The following is a 27,840-nucleotide window of genomic DNA, read 5'->3' on the forward strand; positions in this document are numbered from 1 at the left end:
GGAAATCCACCCAGCAGCTGTGTTTGCTTTGTTGAAGCTGTTTTATAAACAGGCTTCCCATTCTTGGACTGGCTCTGGTCCTGGGAGAAGAGGTTTCAGAAGAAAAGCAATAGGATCATTTTAGGGGTGCTGGGAGCCAGTCATTATGGAAGGTTGAAGAGGGAGAATGACTATTAAGGTGTCCTGAGAAGTCTTTTCATTTAAAACAGTCTCTAGCTTAGTCTGATGCCCAGTGCCTCCTGAAGGTTATCCAGGTTTGCCTCTGGCCTCTTTCAGGGTCTGTTGCAGTCTCTGTTTGAACCTCTCATACTTCTTGTGCACTTGCTGGATTTTGTCCTTCTCCTCTTTGTCCAGGATCATCAGGAAGTTCTGCAGCTCCGGGATGGAGAAGGCGTCCCACTGCAAAACCAGCAGAGAGGCAAAGTGAGCACACACCTGCTGGACTTTGTGCGTTCTTACCTCTGAATCTGGCAGGAGGAGCAATAAAATACATTTAAATGTATCTGATCTCCAGGGATTTAACCTCGAGTGGTGAGAGGGATGGGATAAGGGGCTACAGCATAAAGGACCATCCCAATCCTCCCACCCCACATGGGAAGCAGAATCCTGCAGGATGCAGCAGCTCCCAGCATTTGCTTTGCTGTGATGGGGAGCAAGATTTCAACCAAAAAACTGGCTGTGAATTTATTACCTGTGTCCCTGGCTTTTACTTAAATTAGTGGATTACTTATAACAGTGCTCAGCTAATCTAATTAGAGAGGATTAACCCTGGGGCGGCACTGCCGGGTTCCATAAACAGATTATGGGGTGGCCATCAAAACTGGCCTCAGCATTTCCACAGCTCAAGTTTGAATTGTTTCAAAAACCCAGATCATTCAGGAGCAATAAAAGACTCAAGTTTGAATTGTTTTAAAAACCCAGTTCAAGCTTGAATTGTTTTAAAAACCCAGATCATCCAGGAGCAATAAAAGACCTCTTGGAGGGAAACAGGCCTTTCTGTGCTGCCTCTGTCACACATCTCCCAGCCCTGCCATGTGCTCCATATTTGCGTGAAAACCAAGGAAAAGTCACCAATGTACCTCAACTTCCCCTGTTTCGTTTTCCTTCAGCACAAAGCTCAGCGTGTCGGTGTCAGGGCCTGCCAGCAGCCGCAGGTACAGGGGGTACTCGGTCAGAGGAAGCTTCTGGAAGAGCACTGCAAGGACAGCAGACACCCCCAGTGAGATCAGGACTGCCAGGGCAGAGGGAAGCTCAGAGGATCAGCTGGAGCATGGAAAACGATGCTCAGGATCACAGGGCTGTCTCTACCACAGATTCACAGCGATCCCTGTAAGGTCTCAGGTGGTTTCTCCCCTTCTGAAATCATAATTCCCTGTTAACCTAAGCAGCCTCACCTCCTGTGGAGGTCTGGCCATTGATTCACCTGGATTTAGGCTTTTCCTGCCTGACACTCCAGTGAGCCCTACAGCACACCAACCCCAGGCAGAGCTGCCAGGCCCTGAACTCACCTTGCCCATCTTTCCTCATCTCCTTGAAAAGTGCAAACTTCTGGGGGTTATCCACCACCATGAACTTCTTCAGCAGCCCCTGGATCACCTCGCTCACCGTGGTGGTGCTGCTGATGTGCAGCTGCTTGACGGCATCCAGGGGCAGGTAGAAGGAGGTCCTCTTGTCTGTCATCTCAGCCAGGTTCACCTCCTTGAGGGCATCGTAGATGGACGGGGGCCGGATCCCGGCTGGCACCGTCACCGGCCGCCGCAGCTTCAGGTGCACCTTGATGAACCCTGTGTAGGTCCCATCATCGTTCTGGGGCAAAGCACACAAGGATCAGGCTCCAGGAAGCGTTTCCAGCCCCTTTCCCACCACAACAGCGTGGGGTGACAGCAGGAGCTGCCCCCGCTCCGCGAGTTCCAGCGTTTCTCATTAATCATGTCAAAAGTACCCTGTAATTTCAGGACAGTCACTGCTGATTTTCTCTTGGTAATGACTCATCCCTTCCTCTCTCGCCTGTGGGATCTTGTTTTATTTCAAACCAGCCCTGCTACGATGCAGTTATGGAAATTCCACTGCATGGAATTTGTAGTTGCACTTAATATGGATTTGAAACCCCTGGTTCAGCAGGATCTCCCAAATTTATTCCTTATGTTTTATTCCCCATTTAAGAGATTCTCACATCTCCATGTAACAAATCATCCCTGATCCCACCATAGCTCCCACCCTCAGCTCCACAAAAATGCAGGAATCAGGAGAAGAGCCTGGTTCTGCACAGTGCACCCAGGAAGCCTGGCAGTGGTGAGGGCAGAGCTTCTCTCTCTAGAAAGGTTTTGTGTTCCTAAAGCCACTTCCAACAGCTCCCAGCCCTGGTTCCACCACGACTCATCCCCACTGGGGCTCATCCATGTGGGACAAGGCTCTGTGGCAGCTCCTTGCCAGAGATCAGTGCCAGCAGGAAGGGATGGAGGCAGGGAAGGTGTGATTGGCGAAGTTCAAAAGATGCCTCTCAGCCCTGGGGACACTGGGCCATCCAGGTGTCATTTGTCCCCTGAGACTTCCCCCCCCTTACCTGGTTGGCGGGATCCCCACCCCTTCCCTGCCCCTCTCCCTGGGGTTAAAAGGAACAGCAACCACGGGGGTTCAGTGGTTCTGTTGGAGCTGTTGCTGGGTTCAGAGGCCTGTGGGCCAGAATAAAGCTCTGGATCTAAACCCTCCAGCAGAACCGACTCCTTTCCTTCACCTCACCTAAAGCCTCTCTGCCAAAGGTAAACCTGAGCTCCTGCTTGCCTGGACTTGTCCCAAGCACCCAGCTGCAGCATCCAGCCAGCCAAAGGTGTCTCTGAGGTGAAACCACCACAGCTGCCAGCTTGGTCAAGCAGCAAGAGCCAGACGGGCTGAGGCACGTTCCATCCGGCAATATTGGGATTTAATTCCAATATACTGGCGCCCAACGTGGGGCTCGAACCCACGACCCTGAGATTAAGGGTCTCATGCTCTACCGACTGAGCCAGCCGTCACCTGGAGTGTCAGTGACACTGGAAAGCCCAGCAGGAGGAAAGCAGCTTGCCAGCCACCCTCACCCCAGTGACACCTTCCCCATGCAGAGCCCACAGGAACCAGCCCCAATCTGTGTGTGCGAGGGGAAACCAGCCCAGCACGTACCAGTTTCATCAGCAGGCAGTTGGTGACCTTTGCATTGTACTTTTCAATCTTCTGTTTGATCTCCTGGACGGTTGGAGGCTCAGGTTTTTCTTCTTCTACCGTTTGTGTCACATTCTGCAATCAGAAGAGTGGGGCTTTAGCTGCTTTGTGTGTTGGGTAATGCTCCATCTGTTCAGCTCCTGAAAGCAGGAGCAGATCCTGCTCACATCCTGAGCACTGATGACGCAGGTGGGGACAGGTGGGGACTATCCCCAAATGGGCAGGATGCCACATCCCAACCCCAAACCACCTCTGACACCAGTGGCAGGGAACACAAAATGCACCAGCTGGTGGCACAGAGCAGTAAAGCATCCCACTACAAACCAGGGCAAAAAATCCAACCTTTAAAACCCACTTTCAAAGCAAAGCCATTTCCAGCTGTGAGCATTTATTTCCTTTTTGTAATGCAAGAAAAAAAAATCCCATCCTATTTCCAGTATTCACAGCTCTGACTCCTCAAAACTCAAGCAGCTTCCAGTGGGCTCACCCAGGCAGAACCTGCAGTTAAATCTCTCACTGCTCTTGTCCAAAGCTTGGGAAATGACAGCTCAGAGCAATAAAAGCACACACGAGCAGCAGGCTGGCTGTGTGACTGATGATAAATCAGGCAGTCCAGGCATCCCAGCCCATGGCAGGAGCTGCTCAGTGTCTGCCTGGGCCCCCCAGAGGGGGACAGATCCTGCTGCTCACCCAGGTTTGGGGGAATTTCCTCCAAAACCAACGGGTCTGACCCCAAAACCAACGGGTCTGACCTGTAGGTGGGCTCTGCCTGAAGGCCAGCCATGGAAATGTCACTAATGAATAATCACACAATCATTAAGGTCACAAAAGGTCTCTGAGATCGAGCCCAGCTGTCAAACGCAGCACCATGAAACCGTGTCCCCAAGTGTCACATTCACAGCTTTTTGAACACTTCCAGGGATGGTGATTCCACCATTTCCTCCTTTCATGGAGAAATTTTCACTCCTATCCAATCCAAACCTCCCCTGGCTCCCCTCCAGCCAGCGGGGCAGGTCTGCCTGCTTTATCTGCTCAATCTGCAGCAAACAACTCTCCGTGTGTCTTGGGCAATGCTCAGTGGGCTGGATCTCCCTGCTCAGAGCTCTGCTGCCTCCCCAGAACTCACCACCTTCCCTGGTGACAGCCTGGAAATGCATTTTGCCCAGATTTTATGTGGGCTTGCTCAGAAGCTGGCATTAGCAGGGAGCAGGAAGCGTGAAGGGATGTGCCATCAAGGCTGGGAAGGCTCAGAATGAAACCTGTAACCTCTGAGAAGGGAAAAAAGGGGAAAAAAAAAAAAGGGAAAAAAAGGCATCTTGGGGAGCAGAGCTTGTGTCTTCCCAGGCAGCCCCAGAGCACACAGGACAAGCACACAGCAAGCTGTAAATAAGCCAATATTGCCCAAGGCTACTCCTGGTATTTCTTTCAGGAGGAGAATCAAGCAGAGGACAAATTGAAAGCTGGGCTGCAATCTGGCAAGGCAGTAAAGGCTGCACTGCTGGGACTGGGCAGCCCTGGGTTCACTGAGGCCATCCCCAGTGACAGCTCAGGATTTCTGCATTTCCACCCCAGAGCAGCAAACAGCTGGAGACCTCTGGGACACCCCCAGGGGACAGCAGTGACAGTGGGTTATTTGAGAACTGCACATAAAGTTTTTCACAGAAGGATGATAAAGTTCTGGAATGTTCTGCCCGGGGAGGTGGTGGAGTCACCATCCCTGGGTGCGTTTAACAAAGCCTGGATGTGGCTCTGGGTGCCAGGGGCTGGGTTGGACTCGATGATCTCTAAGGTCTCTTCCAACCCAGCGATTCTGTGATTCTGTGAATTGTGTGAAGTATCCCTTTATCAGAACTCCCCAATCTGTCAGAGTCCTTTGGTTCACACTGCACCAAGTCTTGGCCACTCACAGGTGCTGGGCTGGCAGGGGAGTCTTTAAAAATCATCTTTAGAAACCATGTTGAGGGTTGAGATTTTGAAAGTAGCATGATGGAAAAAAAAAAAAAAAAAAAGCAATAAAAACCCCACATCCCTTCCCTGTAAGTTAACAGAAGATGGACTCTCAGAAAGCCTGCACTTCCTCATGTCACCCATGTCACAGCACTGAGACAGGCACAGCTGTGCTGCCCCCCACCAGGGCTGCCCCACCCCAACCACGCAGGGAGGGAGGGCAGGGGAACACTGGGACTGTCCCCCCCTGCACACACACACAGAGTTGGAGCTGCAGAGCTGAGGGCACCACAGCATCATCCATGGCACAAACACAGCCCAGCACAGAGAGCATCCATCCGTCCATCCATCCATCATCCATCCATCCATCCATCCATCATCCATCCATCCATCCATCCCCCATCCATCCATCCACCCCATCCATCCATCCATCCCCCCATCCATCCATCCGTCCATCCATCCCCCATCCATCCATCCATCCATCCACGGATCCATCCATCATCCATCCATCCATCCATCCATCCATCCATCCATCCATCCATCCATCCATCCATCCATAGATCCATCCATCCATCATCCATCCATCCATAGATCCATCCATCCATCATCCATCCATCCATCGATCCATCCATCCATCCATCCATCCATCCATCCATCCATCCCTCCATGGCAAAAGCAAGCCCAGCAGCTCTGTCTGTCCCTGTCACTGCAGTTTTTCTCTCCCAGGTCCCTCCCCTGGTGACATTCCCAGCCCAGGGACAGTGCCAGCAGCTCAGAGCAGCTCTGTTTCCATGGAGGGACACGGCACAGCAGGGCAGCAGAGTCCCAGGGCCTCACAGCGGGCACACAGCACATCAGGAGGGCTTTGGCTGCCAAGAAACCCAAAGCACTCCCAGCAGGAGGGGGCCTGGCTCAGGAGCACGTCATTGGTGTCACACAATGTCACCAATGTCACCGCACACTCCAGCTCTGCCCAGCTGTGCCATCCTGCCTTCCCCACCTGGGCAGCCCAGGGGTACCTGCAGCCTGCCCAGCCCCCTGCCAGCTCCTCTTCCTCCCCACCCAGGGAAAGAAAGTTCTGGTAATTTCTGTCATGCATCCATCCCACCATGGGCACAGTGTCCTGATGAAACCTGGGGACACACAGTGAAGTCATGGCAGAAAAATGAAGGCAAACCCCAGCCAGCTGTCCCAGAGGATCCAGAGTGGGGCCAGCCCAGCTCCAGGAGCTGTTTAGGGATGGGGGAGCCCATAAGGGCACTGGGGATCCGAGGGCTCAACCCTTCACTTCTGCTTGCCACTCAGGTGATGCTCAGGCCAGGCAACACCTTGAGCCCCCCAAGCAGGGAGCACCCTTCCATCCCAGTCCTGCACACATAAATATTCTGCTTTTCTGCTTCCAGACCCAAACCAGCCCAGCAGCACCAGTCCTGTGGTGCAGGAGCCCTGGGAAGAGCAGCCAGAGCCTGGGAAGAGAAGCACTGCAGTGCATGACCAGATCAGCCACTTGTTGCTCCGCACAAATCACCCCCAACCTCCGGTTGTGCAAAGTCTCTGCTGCAGAATCTGCAATTCTGCCCAAAGGAAGAAAAACAGAAGCTTTTAACCATAAACCGTTGCCACATTTCCTGTTGTACAGGGACGAGATGAAACGAGCTGGTAACAAAACCTCATCTCTGATCTGCACCTCAGCACTGCTGGGCCTGCAGCTCTCCTGCACAGAAAACAGGGATGGGCCAGCTCAGGCAGCCTTGGGGACACCTGGGCAGTGGCCTCAGCACAGGACACTGGTGTGGCAGCCAGAGGGACAGGACACTGGTGTGGCAGCCAGAGGAAAGGACACAGGACACTGGTGTGGCAGAGAGAGGGATGAGCACAGGACATCAGTGTGGCAGCCAGAATGGGCACAGGACATTGCTGTGGCAGAGAGTGGGACAGGACATTGGTGTGGCAGCCAGAGGGACAGACACAGGACATTGGTGTGGCAGCCAGAGGATGGACATAGGATGTTGGTGTGACAGCCAGAACAGGCACAGGACATTGGTGTGGCAGCCAGAGGAAAGGCAATTGTGTGCACAGACAAAGGACATTGGCACAGAGGATCACACAGGACATTGGTGTGACAGCCAGAACAGGCACAGGACATTGGTGTGGTAGAGGATGGACACAGGACATAGGTGTGACAGCCAGAACAGGCACAGGACATTGGTGTGGCAGAGGATGGACACAGGACATTGGTGTGGCAGCCAGAGGAAAGGGGATCCAGCGCAGAACAGGACCTGCGGTGCCCTCCCCTGCCCTCTACACCCCACACTGCTGCTCAGCTGTAAGAAATCCCCGTTGTAAGGAGCGATGGAGCCGCAGCTGGCACTCGGGCTAATGCTCCACGGGACAAAGGCGACAGGGACAGGACCGTGGCACACAAAGCCCATGGCCCGGGGCTGGGCAGGATTCACCACTCAGCCCCCTCTGTGCGAGCCAGCACTCAGCTAATGAGCTGTAAACTCCTGCCAGGCTTTTATGGACAGCCCAGGGGTCATCGAGATGATGTGACAGCTCTCAAAGGAGTTCTAAGCCAAGAGAGGCAACAAGGAAACCTCCTGTGGCAGATATTGCCATTTACAGGGATGCCAGGAGAAACACAGCCCACATTCAAAGAGCACCCTGCCTACAGCCTCTCACCTTCCCAAGTCAACCCCCAACTTAAAAACCTTTTAAAAGCAGCTGAGGCTGCTCTGCACCACGCTGGGCTCCTGGTTTTGGGAATAACAGCTCCAGGTGGGACCCAGGAGCTGTCCCACCACAGCCCCACTCCAGGAGCTGCTGTGTGGTCCCAGCCTGGAGGACCAGCAGCTCAGGAACTGGGGCTTCACCAGCAAACCAGGCACGGGAAAGCAGCAGAGGCAGAAATTCCGAGTGTGGTGGACACTCCCTGGAGCCAGGGCCACCATCCCTGGAGCCCCAGGGCCACCATCCCTGGAGCCCCAGGCCTCCCCGCCGGCCCCCCCCCCCCCCCCCCGTAGCCACCATCCCCCCCAGAGCACCCCAGGACCACCATCCCTGCACCCCAGGAACACCATCCCTGCATCACTAGATCCACCATCCCTGCAGCTCCAGAGCCACCATCCCTGCCCTTCACCCCCAGCCAGTTCTCCTCCCCAGCTCTCTCATTAATGAATTTGCAAAGCAGAGCTCCGGGGATGGATCTGGCCCAGCCTCACCACATTCTTGGCAGTCTGATCTCAGGCAGGGGTGGCCAAGTCCTCCCTGGTGTGCTTGGGCACAGCTCCATCCTCCTTTCCACCAGCCAGGCTGGGACAAGGCATTCCCAAACCCGAGCTCTCCCTTTGGCTCCTTGTTCAGAGATCTCCTCTGAAGGGATTTTATGAGCTGAGCCATCAATCCTCAATTTTTCTGCTTATTAAGGAAAGATTTGTCTTAAAGCACCAGCAAACAAAGGCTGGAGAAGCACATCTGAGTGTCCCTGGCTGTGGAGCTGCAGCTCAGAGCAGCATCACCTGTGACCACAAACACAGCCCAGCACAAGCACTGGAAATAAATGTGAATGCTCCAGATTTGAGTCAGAAATGTGAGAACCAACAGCTCAGATCTGTAAATCCAGCTGCAGCAGGGAGTGGTGGCAGCTCAGGGACACGGGGGACAGGGCTGTCACCAGAGCTGGGACATCTCTGCTCTCACAGAGCTCTCCAGCCCTGCACAACACACAACACCTCCCCTTCAACACCCACTGCAGGGTTCACAGCACTACATTGGAAAAGCATCCCCTGCTCCAGCACAGACAGGCTGGGGGGAGAATCTTACAGGAGATCTGGACTGAAAAAATCCCCAAAAAACCTTAAATACCCCCAACATTTCCCTCCCATGAGGTGCTGTGGTTTGCTTTGGGGTTCAGAGGAAAAGGCAGCAGGCAGGGGAGAGGGGTGGCTGCTGCATTTCAGAGAGGTTACAGCAAGTGAAGATGGGCTCAGTGTTTTGATTGCCATGGAGATTTCACTTAGAAACCGATTTTCCTGCCACATCTCAGCTCAGCACTGAGAGCTGACAAGGTCCTCCCAGGGAGCTGCATCTCAGGGGGGCTCCAGGCTGGAGCTGCTCTGCATTGCAGCAGGCTGGCCATGCCCAGGCTGCCCACCCAGCCCCAGCTGCCTCCCTGCACCCCACAAACCTGCCCTGGGCACCAGCCAGCTCTGGGATGGTGGGGCAAGGCTGGCTGGGATCTCAGAGATCCCTTCATCCAACCTTTGCTTGGGTTCTGCCCCTCCTGTGCTTCCCTCGTCCCCTCCCTCTCTCTGATCAGCCACTGATGCAGAGCTCCAGGAGGAATTTTGCAGAGTTTTAAGCAATCAGGATTCAGGCAGAAGCCACTGAAGCCATTCAGCTGGAGAGGCCCAAAAGTGCAAAGCAATGGATCTGCAGGGATGGGGTCACATCTGAGATCTAAACCAGCTCTCTGCTAATGAAGAGTGATTCCGCTGATGGTTCTGAAAATAAAAAGGAATTACAGCATTCCTAGAAAGAGGCTCTTCAGACTCAGACAGTTGTTTCAATCACAAAAATGGTTTCTGTAATCCTACAGATCAAATCCCCCTCCCTTAAGTGCCACACCGTGGCCTGATGTCCCCTCCTGGCCACCCACACCTCATTTCCTCCCCAGCGATGTTTCCTGTGTCTTTCAGGACACGTGTCCCTAACTCACCCAGATTTATCTTCCTCCTGCCCCACTGCCAGCCCTGCCCTGGGCTCAGGAATCACTCCTGGCACCCCAGGATGGACAATCAGCACCACTCCACCAGACACATCCACCAGGAAAACTCACTCTGGGGTCTCAGCTGATGTTTCCACCCTGTGGCCAGGAGCAGGTGGCAAGAAGCAGAGCTGCTGTCACACACAGCTCTTGCAGGGGTGGGAATGTCCCACATTCAATAATTAAAGGTGCCAAGTTGAAAAGAGAGGACAGGGAGTGAACCAAAACCCAAGAGAGACGTCAACCACCACCACCTCTTCCTCCTGCAGGACCTGCTCCACCACCAACCCCAAACAAGCCATGAACCCCCCCAAAATCTTCCTCCAGCAGGGCCTGAGCGTGGTTTCCACCTCTGTGAGAATCCACCTCCTCACAGAGCCCCATTACACAACACCAGCTGGGCTCAGCTCAGTGTGGGGTTGTTTTTTTCATGCACAGGAACCATTTCCTCCCCACACCAGCAAAGCCCTGAAAGGCTCCATCTTCTCTGGCAGCCTGAGCTCTGCCACCCACGCTGCTCACATCCAGGTGAGGAGCTGGGCACCAAGGGGCTGCAGCAGCCCCTGACCCCTCTGCGAGGGAGAAATCCCAAACAGCAACAGCCCCAGGCTGATTTCCAGAGCTCCCCCAGCATCTGCAGTGCCCTGGCTCAAACAGAGCAGCTCTGGCTGCACCAGCACCCCAATCTCCTCCATCTCCTCCACAAATGAATCATCAAATGACATTTAAAAACCAGCAGTACGTGTCTGTTAATCATAGCGAGAGGGAGCTGCTGGCTAGCGGGGAATATCCCGTCTTAAACCATTTCTGCAGAGAAATTCAATAAAATTCCCAGCTGACTGGAGCTCCCCCTCCAGAGCAGCCCCCCTGCCCAAGCAGAGCCCTTGGAGCTGCTGCAGGAGCCCCAAAGCACCTGCTGGGGTTGCAGCTCTGCAGGTGCAGATCCAGCAGAGGCTGGACAGGAGCAGTCAGTGCTGGTGCTTTGCAGGAGGATTTTAAGTGCAAAAGCTTCTCCCTGGGCCAGATTTGATCTCTGGCTGCTGCAGGGCTCTCGTTCCCGTGTGAAACTCCCACTTCTGCAGCAGCACCTTCTCCTTTTATGCTCAGCTCTAGCTGGGGCCCCAAAGTTCACGGCAAGGATTTTTAATTTTATTCTTTTTTTTTCAAATAGACATTTAAAAACTGTGAAGCAGCGTTGTGAACATTGCCGCGACACAAATCTCATCCTGGGCGCAACACTGCCCAGCCAAACCCTCTGTCCTTCTCCAAGGCAGGCACACACAGCCCCAAGCTCCCAGAGAAGAACCACATTCACCGCCGCGCTGATCGGCTCACAGATTAATCCCGCCCTGAACTTTCCTATCCACCCCACAGGTGCGATTTTCACCCTCGGTGCAGATTCTGTAAGGCCAAACCACAGGATCCCTAAAAAAGATGAAAAAACACCCCGGGAGCAGCGTGGATCCCCGGGGAACGGGGAAACCCGGCCTGGAAAAGGCTGAAAAACCCGCAGAGGAGAGGGCAGAACCCCCTCGGGGCCGGCAGTTCTGCCCTGACCCCTGTCCCGGCTCATTCTTGGTGCGGCATCCCCGCGTTACCTTGGCAGGGACCTTGCTGTTCGCGCTGCGGAAGAAGGTGGTTTTGGCCGTGAAAAAGCAATCCTCGAGGTCCTCATCCAAGCTGCAGTAGCCGCTGCTCATGGTCATGGGAGCCGGGCAGAGCCGGGGGGGCTCGGGGGACCGGTGCGAGCCCCGCGCTCACATCCCCGGCTCGCCGCTCATCTGCGACAGCTCCTTCTGCTCATCCTGCCCAGCTATTCCTGCTCGCCGGGGAACCCTTCCCTCGCCTCGCCTCGCCTCCTGCACCCGCCTCCCTGCGCAGCATGGAAGGGGCAGAGCTCCCGGTTCGCTTCCCTTCGCTCCCGGTTCGGTTCGGTTCGGTTCGTTCCTCTCGCCGCTCCCGGGGTGCCCGCGCAGCACCGGCAGCGGCGGCAGCATCGCCTCCCCTTCCTGCCCTCGCCTCGCACTGCCGCAGCCCGGCCACTTCCTCTTGCAGAATTTTTTTTTTTGTGGCCCCGCTCGCAATTTTGGCCCTGGCAGCACCTTGGAGAGGCAAAACGCGGTGCCACGGGGGGCTCCGTGCCTGCTACAGCATCCCCGGGAGCTGCCGTGCTCATCGGGGTGGTGGGGATGCAGCTCAGAGCCCCTCGGGGTGCCAGGACCATCACAAGTGGGTGTCTGTCCATCCTGCAGCCGATTTCAGAGCAGCGGGAGTAATTTCAGCACCCAGCCCGAGGCAGCTTTGAAAAAGCTTCAGCCCCTGGGTGCTGCTTTTACAGCAGCCGTGACCTTCCTGCTTGGTGGAGATCACAGGGGAAGGGCTCTGCTCCCCACAGGATCCATGGCAGGGACACCTTTCACTGTCCCAGGTGCTCCCAGCCCTGCCCAGCCTGGCCTCGGGCACTGCCAGGGACCCAGGGGCAGCCACAGCTGTGCCAGGGTGTGCCCACCCTCCCAGGGAGGAATTCCTGCCCAATATCTCATCCTGCTCCTCCAGGGGCAGCTGATTTCAGAACAGCGGGAGAAATTTCAGCACCCAGCCTGAGACAGCTTTGACTGCAGCCCAGGAAAAAGCTTCAGCCCCTGGGTGCTGCTTTTACAGCAGCCATGACCTTCCTGCTTGGGGGAGATCACAGGGGTTTGTAGGGCTGGGCAGGGGAAGGGTGTCACAGACAGGGACACCTTCACTGTCCCAGGTGCTCCCAGCCCTGCCCAGCCTGGCCTTGGGCACTGCCAGGGACCCAGGGGCAGCCACAGCTGTGCCAGGGCCTGCCCACCCTCACAGGGAGGAATTCCTGCCCAATATCTCATCTCATCCTGCTCCACCAGGGCTCCAAGACCTTCCCACAAGCCAGGGAAGGAGCAAGGTTTTGGCTTCCCACCCAGCACCAAAACCTCTCCTCCTGACAGATTGCAGATGTTGCTCCAAACCCTTCCAGCTGCATCTGCTGAAGAACTTCAATTGCTCCAAAGCTTTGAGAGCTCCGTGCCCACTCCAGCAGCATCCCCTGAATGCCAATGGGGATGGAAAGACTGGCAACATCTGCACCTCAGGGAGAGGAAGGCAAGGATCCAAGTGCCTTATTTACAGAGGGAATAAATAAGCCACGTTCTTATGGCAGCAGCATGTCCCTGCAGCAGCACAGCCCCCTCTGCTCCACAGGGATAAATTTAGAGGAGAAAGAGGCTTAAATTGAGCATGTGCAACACCAGCAGAAAGTGAGGCTTGGGAGCAGCAGCACTGGGGTCTTCTATGAAGCCTCAGCCCAAAAGTTTCCCAGTGGAACCAGCGTGAAACCTCTGGATTCTCCAGGAATCCCTCATTTATTCCCTGCAGTCCTCCTGCCTGGGACATCAGCTCCATCAAAAATACAACAAAGCCAAATAAACCCATTTGACCCCTTTGTTCAGCAGCAGCTCCATGTAATGGTTCCCTGCACATCAGCCCCCCCAGACCCACAGAGCAGACCCTGGAGCTCCGGGATGGAGACCAGCAGAGGATTTTGGCACCTTCAGCAGAGTCTGGATGTCACCCTGGGAGGGCCCCAAATGTAAAACACTCCTAAATACTGAACTGGATCAAAGCCCAAATTATTAATGCCAGATATTACCTGGTAACAGTCTTTAAATAGGTGATATTAAAATAGTTATTTCTCTGATGCTTCCACTTTGCTTAATTTTGGTAATATGATTTAATGACTTCCAATTATGCCAGCTATTTAATTTTTTAATGTGTTTTCAGGCCTCTTCCCCTCCTGCCAGTGTAATCAGGCATCCTGTTAGTCTCCTACTGGAATATTGACATTATTTTCCCTCCATCCTCCTCCTTTCCAGCAGCAAAACCTGCCTGACCAACAGAAACCCTCCAGGAGCGTGGCTGCCTGCTCAGATCCAGCAAAGCTGGCAATGATTTTTGCCTGATTATCCATGATGAATGATGGAGTTTTACCGCAGCCATTTACCCTCATTAACCCTCAAATCAGCCCCCACAGGCCAGGGACCCCAGGATGCCCTGAGGATTCCGAGGTGCAATCCCCAGGCAGGCCTTTGGGATGGGCTGATGGATTTCTGTCTGCTGCTGCTGCTGGAACTGCAGAGCCACTTTTGTTTCCCTGGCCCAGGATGGCTCCCGCTCCCCAGGGTGACACCTGGCAGGGTGATGGATGGCCACAGAGCACAGGCTCCCTGTTTGTTATTAGGGCCATCAATAACCCTGGCTGGGGTGGTGGCCCTGAGGATGAAACGAGACTTCCTCATTTTATCATGAGCCCAGCATTGCTGGGGGAAGCCCAGTGACATCCAAAGGAGGTGGAACCACACACAAATTTAGCTTCAGACACCTGGAGAACCCACTCTGAGCCCTTTTGTAATGCATTATTTAAGAATATCAACCCCATCCCACTTCAGATCCCTCCTGATCATTTTATTCTGATGGATGAAAACCAAACCCCACACACCAAACAGAAACCCTACATTGCCTTCAGAAAAGTGCAAATTTCCATCTCCATTTCTGCACGAGTGCAGAAAAAAAATTAAGAATTGAAATAATTAAGAAGAGATAAGATAATAAATAAGAATTGAAAAAAAATTAAGAAGTGAAATAAGGCTGAAATTGGTATCTTTAGACTTGCATCTTTCCCAACCTTTTCCTTCTCTCTGTGCAAAAGGGCTCTAAATTTTATCCCGAAGATTTTAAAAGTGCTACCAGGGTTACACACATGAACAAATCTATGTTTAAAACCTGGAATTTGCCAAAATGTCCTCTTGATACAGAAAACTATAGTGACTCAGAAGTGGCGCTACTCAGACGACAGTACAGTTTAAAGGAAGGAAAGCTCTTTGAAGATGCTCAGCTCTACATGGAAAAATAACAAAAAAAACCTGCAATCCTCAGCCACACCACTCCAGGCTGTTTCCTGAAATTTCCCATCCTCCATTTTTCTGCAGCAAAGTGGATGAAACCAAACCCCCACACTCAAAACAAAATTTTTTTCAGGGTCCTCCACAGAGACAGGGGCCTACACAGAGGGGGGTAAAAACAGGGGGTAGAAGGACAGAACACAGAACACCTTCATCAAGAGATGAAGAAGGAGGAGGAGAAGGAGAACACCTTCATCAAGGCTGGAATAGACTTTTGACTGAATCCCACCACAGCCACCAAGCCAGGTCACAAAGATTCACATCCACTCGTGTTCTGAAGCCTTGGAGGCACAGTGACTCCAGCCAGGTCTCAAAGATTCACATCCACTCATGTTCTGAAGCCTTGGTGACTCCACCACGTCCCCGCAGAGCTGCTCCAAACATTCCCCAAAGGCACACAGAGCCTGCAAAGGCTCCATCCCAGCCACATCCACTGCAGGCTGGTCTCCTGAAGCTTCTCCCACCCCATCCTCCCTGGTGAGAGGCTCCCTGGCCCCGCAGCCTGTGCCACCCACGCAGCAGCCCCAGACACTGCAGGATTAAAGCCAAGCTGAGCCTTCCGGAGTCAGCCTGGGATTAGTGCGCGTCCTAACAGGGACTGAAGAGTCTCCATCCCCCAGGATGACTGAAACTCTCAAAACAAGGCTGGCAGCCAGCATTCCTTGGAGATCCACGCTCCTGCTCTGGGAAATGCATCTCTGCTGCTGATGTGTGCACCCTGTGCTGGAACAATCCATCCCCAGCTCCATCCCAGTACTGAGCCTCTCTCACAGGCACTGGTGTCACTGTCACGTTTTCTAGAAAAATCCCTTTGCCCAGGATTCTTCTCCTGGGAAGCTGAGAAGCCTCAGAGAAAAAGGAAGACAATAATTATCTGATTTGCTTCTCCTGTGTTTTGCTGCTTTGGAATGTGTTTGGAGATTGTTTATCCAACAAGTGATTGTTTGATTGGTTTCATGTAAATTGTTTTGATTTATTGGCCAATTATGGTCAAGCTGTGTCAGGACTCTGGAAAGAGTCAGGAGTTTTCATTATTATCGTTTAGCCTTCTGTAAATATCCTTTCTGTATTCTTTAGTATAGTTTAGTTTAGTATTTTTGGTTTCGTATTCTGGAAAGAGTAATGAGTTTTCATTATTACCTTTTAGCCTTCTGTAAATATCCTTCCTGTATTCTTTAGTATAGTTTAGTATTCTTTAATATAATATAGTTTAGTATAGTTTAATTTAATATAATTTAGGTTAGTAGTCTTTAATATAATATTATATTCTTTAATATAATAGAGTATCATAATTATAATCAATATAATTATTGTATAATTATAATAATTATATAATAATAATTATATAATTATAATCTCCTTGTGAGCAGGAGATCAGCTCTGTGCAGGTCACCCCGGGGTGACCCCCAGAGACCCCTCCCCACGTACCTGGCTGCAGGGTGGCACCCTGAGGGTGCTCTCTGGGGACAGTTGGCTCTGGCACTGGCCCGGCCGGCGACAATCCAGCTGGATGAGGCTGCGGCACTCCTGGTGACACGTGTACCTGCAGTCTGCAGGGACAAAGGGACAGCGTGAGGCACCCCGGGCCGCCCTGGGGCTGGGGACACTGGGGACAGCGGGGAGGGAATGGGCTGCGGCAGAGGGATTGCAGCACGGTCAGAGCTGGGGCGGGCACTGGTCAGGCACAGGTCCCTTTAACACACATGTTCCTTTTCAGGCATGTGTCCCTTTTAACACACATGTCCCCTTTAACACACATTTCCCTGTTCAGCCACATGTCCCTATTCAGGCACGTATGTCCCTTTTAACACATGTCCCTGTTCAGCCACATGTCCCTTTTAACACATGTGTTCCCTTTAACACATGTCCCTGTTCAGGCACATATGTCCCATTTAACACACATGTCCTTTTTTAACACATGTCCCTGTCCAGCCACATGTCCCTTTTAACACATGTCCCTGTCCAGGTACATGTTCCTTCTAATATACATGTCCTTTCTAACACACATGTTCAGGCACATGTTCATCAATCACCCCTGCAGAGGGCAGGGACACGGTGCCACCATGGCCCCAAATGCACCCTGGACAGGGCAGGGACACAGTGCCACCAGAGCCCCAAATCGCACCCTGGAGAAGGGCAGGGACATGGTGCCACCAGAGCCCCAACTGGAGAGGGCAGGGACATGGTGCCACCACGGCCCCAGAGAGGGCAGGGACACGGTGCCACCATGGCCCCAAATCACCCCTGGACAGGGCAGGGACACAGTGCCACCATGGCCCCAGAGAGGGCAGGGACACGGTGCCACCATGGCCCCAAATCACCCTGCAGAGACCAGGGACACGGTGCCACCATGGCCCCAGAGAGGACAGGGACACGGTGCCACCACGGCCCCAAATCACCCTCGCAGGACATTCAACCACCCCCCCAAATCACCCTCAAAGAAAAAAAACACCACCCCCCCAAAAAAACCAAAAGCAGAGAGCAGGGCCATGTCCCAGGTCCCAGCAGGGGCTGAGCTCCTGCCCCCAGGTGCTGCAAGGCATTTCTGTGGCCGATTTTCTTTGGACGCTGCCCCAATGGCAGACATTAACCCATTCAAGCCCGGGGGCTCTGCACAGAGCAGCTTTAACCCCTTCAGGCACAGGGCCCTGCTCACCCCCAGCCGCAGAGGGGCACGTTTGGCACAGGCAGCTCCAGTTACCCCAAATTTGTGGCCATCACTCCTGCAAGCCCCAACTCCCCCAAACCCTCCTGACTGCAGTGACCAACCTGCTGCCACTTTAATGGCCCACCTGAGCCTTTTAATTTTTAACTGCCGGACAAACAGCCTCACATTTACTTTCTACACTGCCCAAAATTCCAGAGCGGTCAGCAACCTGGAAAAAAAATAATTATATCCTAAAAACAAGGCAAGAGATTTGATTCCACAGGAGGATGTGAGTGCCTGTCCCTACAAAGACCTTGCAAAGAGCCACTGAACTTTTATTTTAAATATACACCTTCTTTCTTTTTCTTCCCTTTTTTTTTCCCCTTTAGCATTTGGGTCATTGGTTTTGCATGTCTGCGGCTTGCAGGAAAAGCAAAGGAAAATCCCATGTTTGCTCTGGAAACTGATTTCTGCTCAGCTGTGGTGAATTCTGCAGTGCCTGAGGATGAGAATGAATGAGAGGAGCTGAAGCAGTGCTGGGAGCTGCTGCCTGGGGGGGGGAACATCAATCTCCAGGGGAAACAGGGAAATCATTTATCATTTAACATTCATCTGGCATGAGCTGTCTGTCATTCTCCTATTCCAAGCCAGTTGTCTCAAGTAAGCCTGGGGGAAAAGCAGGGAGATTTGGCTTTTTAATTTTAATTTTTTTTTTTTTAATTAGAGATAAGCTGCAGTTACACAGTAATTTAATGCATGACCTTTCCAGCAACTGGAACAGCTTTTCAATGGGGGACATCGGCCAAGTCTTTGCTGGAGCTGCCAGCTGGAGAATGCTCCAGCTGTGGCTTCACCTGAGCATCTGCCACCACCACCACGTCCCCTCTGTCCCCTGTGCCCACTTGGGACAAGATTTTCACATTTTGGCAGCTCCAGCACGAGGGGCGAAGGCAGCCAAAGGTGTCACACAGGAAATTTGCACCACAGAAATGCCAATTGCCAGGCGCCTCCTCCGGATCGGCCCCATTGTGGCATTTCTTTGTGGGATTAAAGGGTGACACCCCCTTAGTCACCGTCACCTATTAACAGACCCTAATCACCGCGGATCCGGTGGGGAACACTAATTTTAGAAACCCTGCACGGCTTTAGGAAGCAGCCACGTGAGCAGTTTGCCAAGAGGAGCAGGATGCCTCCACTTAGGCTTGGAGATAATTTCCATTCCAGTCAAACAATGGAACACTTGGAAATGGAGGTTTTTAAAAAAAAAAAAAAAGAGAGAGAAAGATCGTGATACTTCAAAAAGCTGTGGTGGCTGAAGGGAATTTCCCTTTTTTCACAGGTAAAGGCACTCAGGGGGGTAAAATGGGCAATACAAATGCCCATTAAATGCCCACCTCGGTGCCCAAACACAGCACTGCAGTCACAGAATGGTTTGGGTGGGGAGGGACCCTAAAGCTCCTCTGCCAAGGGTAACCTTCACCTATCCCAGGTGGTCCTGAGACTCTGCCAGGGACGGGGCAGCCACAGCTGCTCTGTCCCATCCTCCCAGGGAAGAGTTTCTCCATTTTTCCCACCCCAATCCCCCCACTGCCACCCCCAGACCCCACAGGGCACCTTCCAGCTCCACCTGACCCAGGTGGGCATGGGGGCAGAAGGAGAAGGAGGCTCCACAGGTGTCTGAGAGCTGGCACAACGTGGCAGAATGGAAATTTCCTCCACCCAAGCTCTGGAATCCTCCAGGGGCTCCCCCAGCTCCACGGGCAGGTTGGATTTTGCAAGGCTGAGCTGCTCCTCTGTGCCTGATGTCACCGGGGTGACCTCAGGGGTGGCAGCAGGATGTGGCCCTGTGGCACCAGGACAGTGGCAGGCTCTGAAGGGATGGGGCAGGACCTGTGGCACCCACGGAACAAGCCCAGGGAAGGTCTCAATCCTCCTGAAACACTGCCCCAGCCCCAGCCCTGCAGCTCCATCACTGCAGTCTCACCTTGGCACTTTTAGGTCTAAACCTAAAAGATGGTTTGGACTTAAAAAGAAACTTTCAGAATCGTGTTGTTTGTTACTTGCGTTTCGTAGCTTTAACACACGTCCCCTTTAACACACATGTCCCTTTTAACACAGGTCCTTGTTCAGGCACACATGTCCCTTTTAACACACCCCCTTTAACACATGTCCTTTTTAACACACATGTCCCTTTTAACACATCCCCTTTAACACATGTCCTTTTCAACACACATGTCCCTTTTAACACAGGTCCCTGTTCAGGCACGTGTCCCTGTTCAGGCACACATGTCCCTTTTAATACATTCCCTTTAACACATGTCCTTTTTAACACATGTCCTTTTTAACACACATGTCCCCTTTAACACAGGTCCCTGTTCAGGCACATATGTCCCATTTGACACACACGTCCCCTTTAACACATATGCCACCATTCAGCCACATGTCCCTTTTAACACGTCACTGTTCAGCCACACGTCCCTTTTAACACACATGTTCCTGTTCAGCCACACAGGCCAAGAAATGCTAATAGTGTTCTGCAATCAGGAAATAGATGCCTTATGATTGTGCTGGCGTGAATTATAACAACTGCATTGTCTCACCCTTCTCATGAGACTGCAAATGGAATAAAAGTTTTTAAAGCGCCTCTCAGCTGCCCCATCTCTGGGTCAGCAAAGGGCATAGTCGTATTTCTGCTGGTTACTGACTTAAAGCATTTTTTTGCTTGCACTAAGCATTGCTACATCACAACACAGCAACTTAATGCTGTGAAAGTCTAGTTAGTTCAAAGGGCATAAATTATGTTAGGCAATAGTTACAAGTGATTGTTCGAAAAAGTCTTGTTGATTCTAAGGTCTTAATTTAAAACTTTCTTCTCTGTCTATACTTTCATCTATTATCTCTGTGAGATGTCAAGAACTCTCTGAATTTATTTTTTACTTCTCTCTCTTGTATGATAACAACTTTGATAGTTTTGTTCATTTGTTGCACACACTGAAGTATGCAGGGTATTACTACTAATAAAACTACTAAAACACTCAACACGTAGAGACTTATCTTGCAAAGTTTTTTTAGCTAAGGTGCAAAGCTTCATTTTTGGAACAAATCATTTAACTAGGACTTACTATCTTCTTTAATTTGAGCTGTCAAACCGTTTAGCTTTTGCATGCTTTTGTGGATGGATTCAGAATGATCTGACAGGTCCATACAACACAATCTGTGAGGTCCCTGTGTCATTGTCACACTCTGGCAGTGACAGAGCTGTCACCCCCGCTGCTGGCATGATTTACCCAACCCCAAATTCCCCTTTGGGGTGGCAGCTGGCACAGCAGCCATGCCCTGAGGAGCCAGAGGAGAAGGTGAAGCCACCTGGTGCCCCAGGTGTGGTGCCAGCCCCGTGCCCACCCAGGCAGGGTCCCTGTGACCGTGTTCACAGGGGTCTCAGGTTGAGGGAAGAGACGAGGAGCTGACTCCATGTTTCAGAAGGCTTGATTCACTACTTTGTGATATATATTACATTAAAACTATACTATAAGAATAGAAGAAAAAGATCTCATCAGAAGGCTAGCTAAGAATAGAAAGGAATGATAACAAAGGGTTTGTGGTTCAGAGAGCCCGAGCCAGCTGGGCTGTGATTGGCCATTAATTAGAAACAACCACGGAGACCAATCACAGATGCACCTGTTGCATTCCACAGCAGCAGATAATCATTGCTTACATTTTGTTCCTGAGCCCTCTCAGCTTCCCAGGAGGAAAAACCCTAAGGAAAGGATTTTTCATAAAAAGATGTCTGCGACAGATCCCCACGTCCAGGCTGGGCTCAGCAGTGCCAAGGCAAACCCCACACCCCAAAAAGCAGCAGCAAACCGATCCAAAAACCCCCAAACCCCAGCAGCACCTACCTGGAAGCAGCAGCACCTCCCTGCTGGGCCTCCTGGGCGGGCACAGTCCCCTGGAGCAGGGCTTGCCTCGGGGGAAATGCCTGAAGATTTGACGGATTCTCTTTGTTAGGAGCCCAAAACAAGAGGCTGCTCCCTCCTCCCGCTCTGGCATCCTCCAGGAGCTCTCCAGGCACGTCCCAGCCCCAAATGCTCTGGGATACAACTTGCTCCAGCGCCTGTTGTGTCTGCTCCCACCAGAGGCCTTTTCCCCCACGGAGATAAAGCCCTGACATTGGCCATTTACAACCTGCTGCCATCTGAAGGGTTATTTATTTTTTTTTTTTTTTTCCCTGAGCAGCTCAGGGCTCGTGCATCTCCTGTAAGCCATGGAAAACTTTCTATTTCTGGGGCTTTTTGCTTGATAAGATAAAATAACCCAACGGAAGAGATTAGGGAGAGAAAGCGCAGGACTCGGCCGTGTGCTGGGAGGTCTCTTCCCCCCATCCTCCCTTCTCTCTGCGCGGCTTTTCAGCACTTTTAAAGGCTGCTTTTCCAGTCTTTTAATGTTTGAGTGATAAAAAAGTCCCCAGTGTTTAATCGGAGGTTAAAGGGACACACCGAGACTAATTATATTTATAATATTGATTTAAACTCTGCACATAGTTAAGAGAGGCTTGTAGACCCTTTCATAGCATCCATGAAAATCAGGATTTTAAGTGACTTTTTAGTGATAGGATAAGAAGGGTGGTTTTAAAAGAAAAGAGATTTAGATGAGATATTGGGAAGGATTGTTCCCAGTGAGGATGGGCAGGCCCTGGCACAGCTGTGGCTGTCCCTGGGTCCCTGGAAATGTCCCAGGCCAGGCTGGACAGGGCTGGGATCAGCCTGGCACAGTGGAAGGCATCCCTGCCATGGCAGGGCTGGGACTGGATGAGTTTTGAGCTCCTTCCCACCCAAACCATCCCATGGCGGATCAGTTACAGCCGTACCAGGTGTCCTGTGACGGGGTGGGACACAAACACCAGTTCAACAGTGCCCCTGAAAGCTGCCACTTTGTACCCAGTCCCCGTGCCCTCCCTGCTCAGGACAAACAGCACCCTGCACCACACAGCGGGTGAAAAAGGGGGAATTCAACCAGTCCAACCCCACCCTGAGCAGCAAAAGCACTGAGTTCTCTCAGGGGGCTTTCTCAGTCACCTCCCTCCTTCCCTGAGCCACACCAGCAAACTCCACTGAGCTCCACTGGGATAGAGCAGAGAGAGAAACCCAGAAACCAGGCTGCAAAGTAGGGAGAAACCCAAAAACCAATCTGCAAGGCGAGAGCTGGAGACCAGCAAACTCCACTGGGATGGAGCAGAGAGAGAAACCCAAAAACCAACCGGCAAAGTAGGGAGAAGCCCAAAAACCAACCTGCAAGGTGAGAGCTGGAGACCAGCAAGCTCCACTGGGATAAAGCAGAGAGAGAAGCCCAAAAACCAACCTGCAAAATAGGGAAAAGCCCAAAAACCAGCCTGAGAGAGGTGAGAGCCTCTCTCAAACCTGAAACCCAAAAACCAACCTGAGAGAGGTGAGAGCTGGAGACCAGCAAACTCCACTGGGATGGAGCAGAGAGAGAAACCCAAAAACCAACCTGCAAAGTAGGGAGAAGCCCAAAAACCAACCTGCAAGGTGGGAGCTGGAGACCAGCAAACTCCACTGAGCTCCACTGGGATAAAACAGAGAGAGAAACCCAAAATCCAACCTGCAAGGTGGGAGCTGGAGCCCAGCAAACTCCACTGGGATAAAGAAGAGAGAGAAACCAAAAACCAACCCACAAAGTAGGGAGAAGCCCAAAAACCAACCCGAGAGAGGTGAGAGCCTCTCTCAAACCTGAAACCCAAAATCCAACCTGCAAGGTGGGAGCTGGAGCCTCGGCCGGCGTCTCTCTCCATAAGCCCTTCCCAAGGCCCCCAGGTGGAACGCAGCAGGAAACATCACCCTGGGAGAGCCGGGCACCCCAGGAGCCTGTCCCACAGCCCTGGGCAGGTCCCTGTCCCTGCCCACAGCTCCATCTGCTCCCGGGGAGGAGCACACCCCGCCTGCAGTGGGCGGGAGGCACCCCCGGACCCCACCCTCTCCCCAGCCATCCCCACCTGGCAGCAGGGAAAGCTGCAGGGATCGGCCCGGATGGGCTGAATGGACAGAAATGCAAAGTGCCGCGGGTCCTGTCGGCGATTGTTGTGTACAGGGGTGAGGCTGAGTGTGGGAGGAGAGACACAAAAGCCGCAGGAGCAGCAGCAGAGGGTGAGCAGAGCCTGGTGCAGGTAAAGGACTCGGTAAAGAGCTCGTTATCTTAAACAAACGGCTTCCTGAGAACCAGCAGCCTCAGAACTGAAGTTTGCTCTACGAATCAGAAAGAGAAATGGTGTTTTACCAGCTTGAGGAAACAGGAGTTCATTCAGCACAGGGCCCTGAACACAGCAGGAGCTGCTCAGGGAGATCAGGGCGGCTCCAGGGCAGAGGCACAAACCCCATTGAGGTGCTTTTCTGGGCTGAGCACAAGCACAAAACCCATTTGGATGCTGAGGAGCTTTGCTGGGCTGAACAGAGGCACAAACCCCATTTGGATGCTCAGGGGCTTTGCTGAGCACAGGCACAAACCCCATTTGGATGCTGATGTCTCAGCTTTGTTGGGCTGAGCTGAGGCCCAAACCCCATTTGGATGCTCAGATTTTTGCTGAGCAGAGGCACAAACCCCATTTGGATGCTGAGGAGCTTTGCTGAGCTGTGTCTGTGTGGCAAGAGCTGCAGATCAAGGCTGGCTCCAGCTCTGCAGAGGTGCTGGGCACGCTCTGAGGTTTCCCTGCAGGGCTGCCCCACGCCAGCCCTGCCCACAGGGAAGCAGCCAGGGGTGGTTTCCTTGCAAAGAAACCGCCCTTCAGCCAGTCACGTGCTGTTTTATCAACACAAATATCAAAATCCTTCATTTTTGGCTATCAGAGGCACCAAGGGAAGCACCTGAGCCATTCCCAGCCAACCCTTCCCAGCAGGAAGCTGCCCCAGCTCCGAGCCCAGCCTGCTTTCTGCGCTGTCCCAAAGGCCAGTGGGACACACAGAGGGCTTTGAAGCTGCCATGAGTCACCAGGACACCCAAGAACTGCACCCAAACAGCCCAGAGCACCTCTGCACCCTGCTCCTCCCTGCTGGGAGAAGCTGGCAGGAAAAGCTGTCTGTCCCCCAGCAGCAGGACAGACGTTCACACCCACACAGAGGTGATTTACTTCACTACAGACAGCTCTGGGAGCTGGCAACACAAAGCCACACGCATTAGACAGGAGCTATTCGAGGCACAGCTACTCCTCCTGCCCAAAGCATTCCCTCCAGGGCTGGAAATGAGGATTTTTCAGGGAATTCCAGTGGGATTTGCTCCCACCTCCCCACCCTCTCACGCTGACACCAGTGGGAGCAGGATGCTGGATGTCTGTCCTGCACAGAGCCTGGAAAATTCCAAGTAAAAGCAGGGGAAAAAAAGGCTCCCAAATGTCTCAGGCAACATCTGCACCAGCCCCAGGTGCAGCACCCACAGGGCTTGGCTTAAAATCAGAGAGGGTCCCCCTGAGACTCCTTTTCTCCAGAGTGAACTGTAAACAATTACAATAAAAAAATAAATAAATAAATAAAATTATAAATTTATATAAATAACTCAAACTATAAATTTCAATAAATAAATAAATAAATGTCACTTTCCCATTTTAATATTACTATTTAATATTTAATATTAATACATTAATTCAATAGATTAATATATCAATATATTCTATTCACATCAATTCAATATTAACATTAATATTAATATATTAATATGAATATATTAATATTAATTAATTTTAAATAAAATTATTACTATATTAATTTTAATTATTTTTAAATAAATTAATTTTAATATTAATATATTGATATAAATATATCAATATATTGATTTAATAATTATTAATAATAAAAATAATGTTCATATATATTTAATATTGCTATTACTTTTCCATCACTAAATACAGCCAGATCTGAGGTAAATAAAAATAGGCCAGAACTGCACAAACAAAAACCTGAGTATCCTCAGGCTGCAAGTCAAAAGCAAACAAGCAGCAACTCTGCATCAGAAAGAAAAAAAATAAATGTTCACCGAAGGGGGAGAGCACGCCCCGTCTGCAGCTCTCAGGCATTTTTAATGGGAATCACCATTGGGATGACAGGGAATGCAGATATGAGTGTCCCTCCCCCCCATCCCGGTTGTTTGGGGAGTTTTTGAGGCAGAACTACTCCCACAGTCTGCATAATTCTCCGAAATGAAAAGGGAAATGGAGTTATTTAAAATCTGTTTCAATATAAGTATGGAAAACATCCTGCCAGAGGAGAAGTCCCTCAGAACAGCTATTTATGCAGCATTTCGCAACACCACAGAATCCTGTGAGTTTCTACTTCAAGTCAGGATTTCCAAGCACAAAAACCTCACCTCGCACCTCCCCCCAGCTTCAGGGGCCGGTTAAAAAGCCTCGACAATGATTTCCCCCCTTAAATAATCCTTATTTCTGCTAAACTCGATATTCCTTCAAGCACACTTATTCATGCCAGGAGCTCCCAGCCCCGGGGAATCTCCTGGCCCTCAGCAGCTTTTGAGGGAATGTATTAGAAATGCCAACAGAAAGCAGAGGTGCACCCCAGAAATCAGATTTACATCAGATTTACATCCCCCTCCTGCCACCGGGGTGCCAGCCCCGCCGTGTCCCCGCGTCACGTTGTGGGTGACATTTAATTAACAGCAGTCATTAGGGCTAAGCCCTAATTCCCTGCAGCAGGGCCAGATGGTGCTGCTGCCTCCCCCCGACCGCCCTTCATCCCAAACGGCACCGGAGAGAGCCCTGCCCGCCCCACAAATCCCCCAAAATCATTGAATGGGTTTGTGAGCTAAGGAAAGCCAAGCTGGGCACCAGGACTGCCTGAGCCAGGCACTGATTGCCCCGCTGAGGCACAACCCCCCTAAACAACCCCAAAAATGAGCAGCGACCATTCCCCCACCCCAGTGGGACGGGTCAGTCCCAAATTATCACCGGCACCGCCTCCCTGCCCTCCGCACCCGCACCGAGGGCACCCTCACAGGTACAGGTGATGTGGGCACAAAGCTGCAGGGAATGGCATCAGCACTGACACATTCTCAAAAAAATCAAAACCTCCCAAAAATCGAGAGGCTCAGCTGACCCCCACCAGGAAATTTTGCCAAAAATCGAGAGGCTCAGCTGACCCCCACCAGGAAATCTTCAAGTCCCTCAAGGCCCAGCAGCTGCATCCCAAAAGAGTTTCCCCGACCGAGCGGGGCAGGAGCGGTTTCACAGCCGGCAGGGCTCAGATCCCGAAGTTATCAGCGACACAGCTTTGCTAAAACCTCTTCTTTTCCCCTCCCGCCATCCCTAACACGGGTCACTCCTCACCAGGGATGGGGAGCAGCACCCGGGACAGGGCGAGGGTGTCCCCTCGGTCCCCTTCCCAGCCAGGGGGAGGATGAATCTCTCCTGCAGAGCACCAGCAGCATCAGGAGCACTGGCACAAGCCGTCACTGGCACAAGCCACCCCTTGCACAAGCCATCCCTGGCAAAGCCATCATTGGCACAAATTCCCTCACCCGGGGTTCGGGCAGAGCCTCAGGCACAAATCCTGGAGGACTTTACCCCTCGCTGGAAAGCTTTGCACAGGCCAACCCTCCCTGCTCACCGCTGATGCCAACCCCGCCCAGGAGGGATCATCTCCTCTTTCCTGGAAAAGCTGAATTTCCAAACCCGCCCGGCGGCACCGCGCCCACCCCCGGGGACCCCGGCCCGGCCCGGTCTCTCCCGGCACGTCCCAAACTGGACCCCAGGGGTGCAGAGCTGGGCTAGGGGAGGGAGAGGGGCCGGGGGAGAGCTCGGACAGGGTGAGGGGTGCGGGGAGGGCAGGGGTGCGGGACAGCGAGGGACAGGCAGGGGACAGCGGGGGACAGAGAGGAGACAGAGAGGGGCTGGCAGGGGACAGCGTGGGGCAAGCAGGGGACAGGCAGGGGACAGGCAGGGGATATCGAGGGACAGCACTCACAGTCGCAGCGCAGGGCCCGCTCCCGCACCGCCTCCCCGCACAGGTCGCACCATCCCCGGCGCGGCAGGCGCGGGGCGAAGCGGTGCCCGCGGCCGCGCTCGGGGGGCTCTCCCGGCGCCCCGAAGATGCTCCGCACGTCGGGCAGCAGCCGCGGGGCTCCCCCGCGCCGCCGCAGCCGCCGCGCAGCCCTGGCCCCGCCGGGGCTCCCCTCGGGCCGGGCGGGGGTCGCGGCGGGGCCCGGCGGGCGGCGGCGCATGGAGCCGGGCACGGGGGGGCGGCAGCGGGCGGGGGGCACGGCCCCACGGCCGGCGATGCCATGGGCTCGGAGCG

The 27,840-nt window shown here is 52.7% G+C and overlaps 1 protein-coding gene and 1 non-coding gene across 2 annotated transcripts; both read right to left on the bottom strand.

Annotated features, from left to right (window-relative positions):
• Positions 1-246: 246 nt before the first annotated feature.
• Positions 247-27,766, bottom strand: RASSF5 (Ras association domain family member 5). The gene is made up of 6 exons (XM_030965547.1): positions 27,511-27,766; positions 16,315-16,436; positions 3,157-3,270; positions 1,509-1,806; positions 1,080-1,195; positions 247-399 (listed from the first exon to the last, which is right to left on the bottom strand). Exons 1-6 carry the CDS (start codon positions 27,764-27,766, stop codon positions 247-249), a joined length of 1,059 nt encoding a protein of 352 aa, XP_030821407.1.
• TRNAK-CUU lies at positions 2,939-3,010 on the bottom strand. The gene has a single exon. It is a non-coding gene; the product is annotated as a tRNA-Lys (tRNA).
• Positions 27,767-27,840: the final 74 nt, after the last annotated feature.

The sequence above is a fragment of the Camarhynchus parvulus genome, chromosome 26 (assembly GCF_901933205.1).
Source record: "Camarhynchus parvulus chromosome 26, STF_HiC, whole genome shotgun sequence".
Lineage (NCBI taxonomy): Eukaryota > Metazoa > Chordata > Aves > Passeriformes > Thraupidae > Camarhynchus > Camarhynchus parvulus.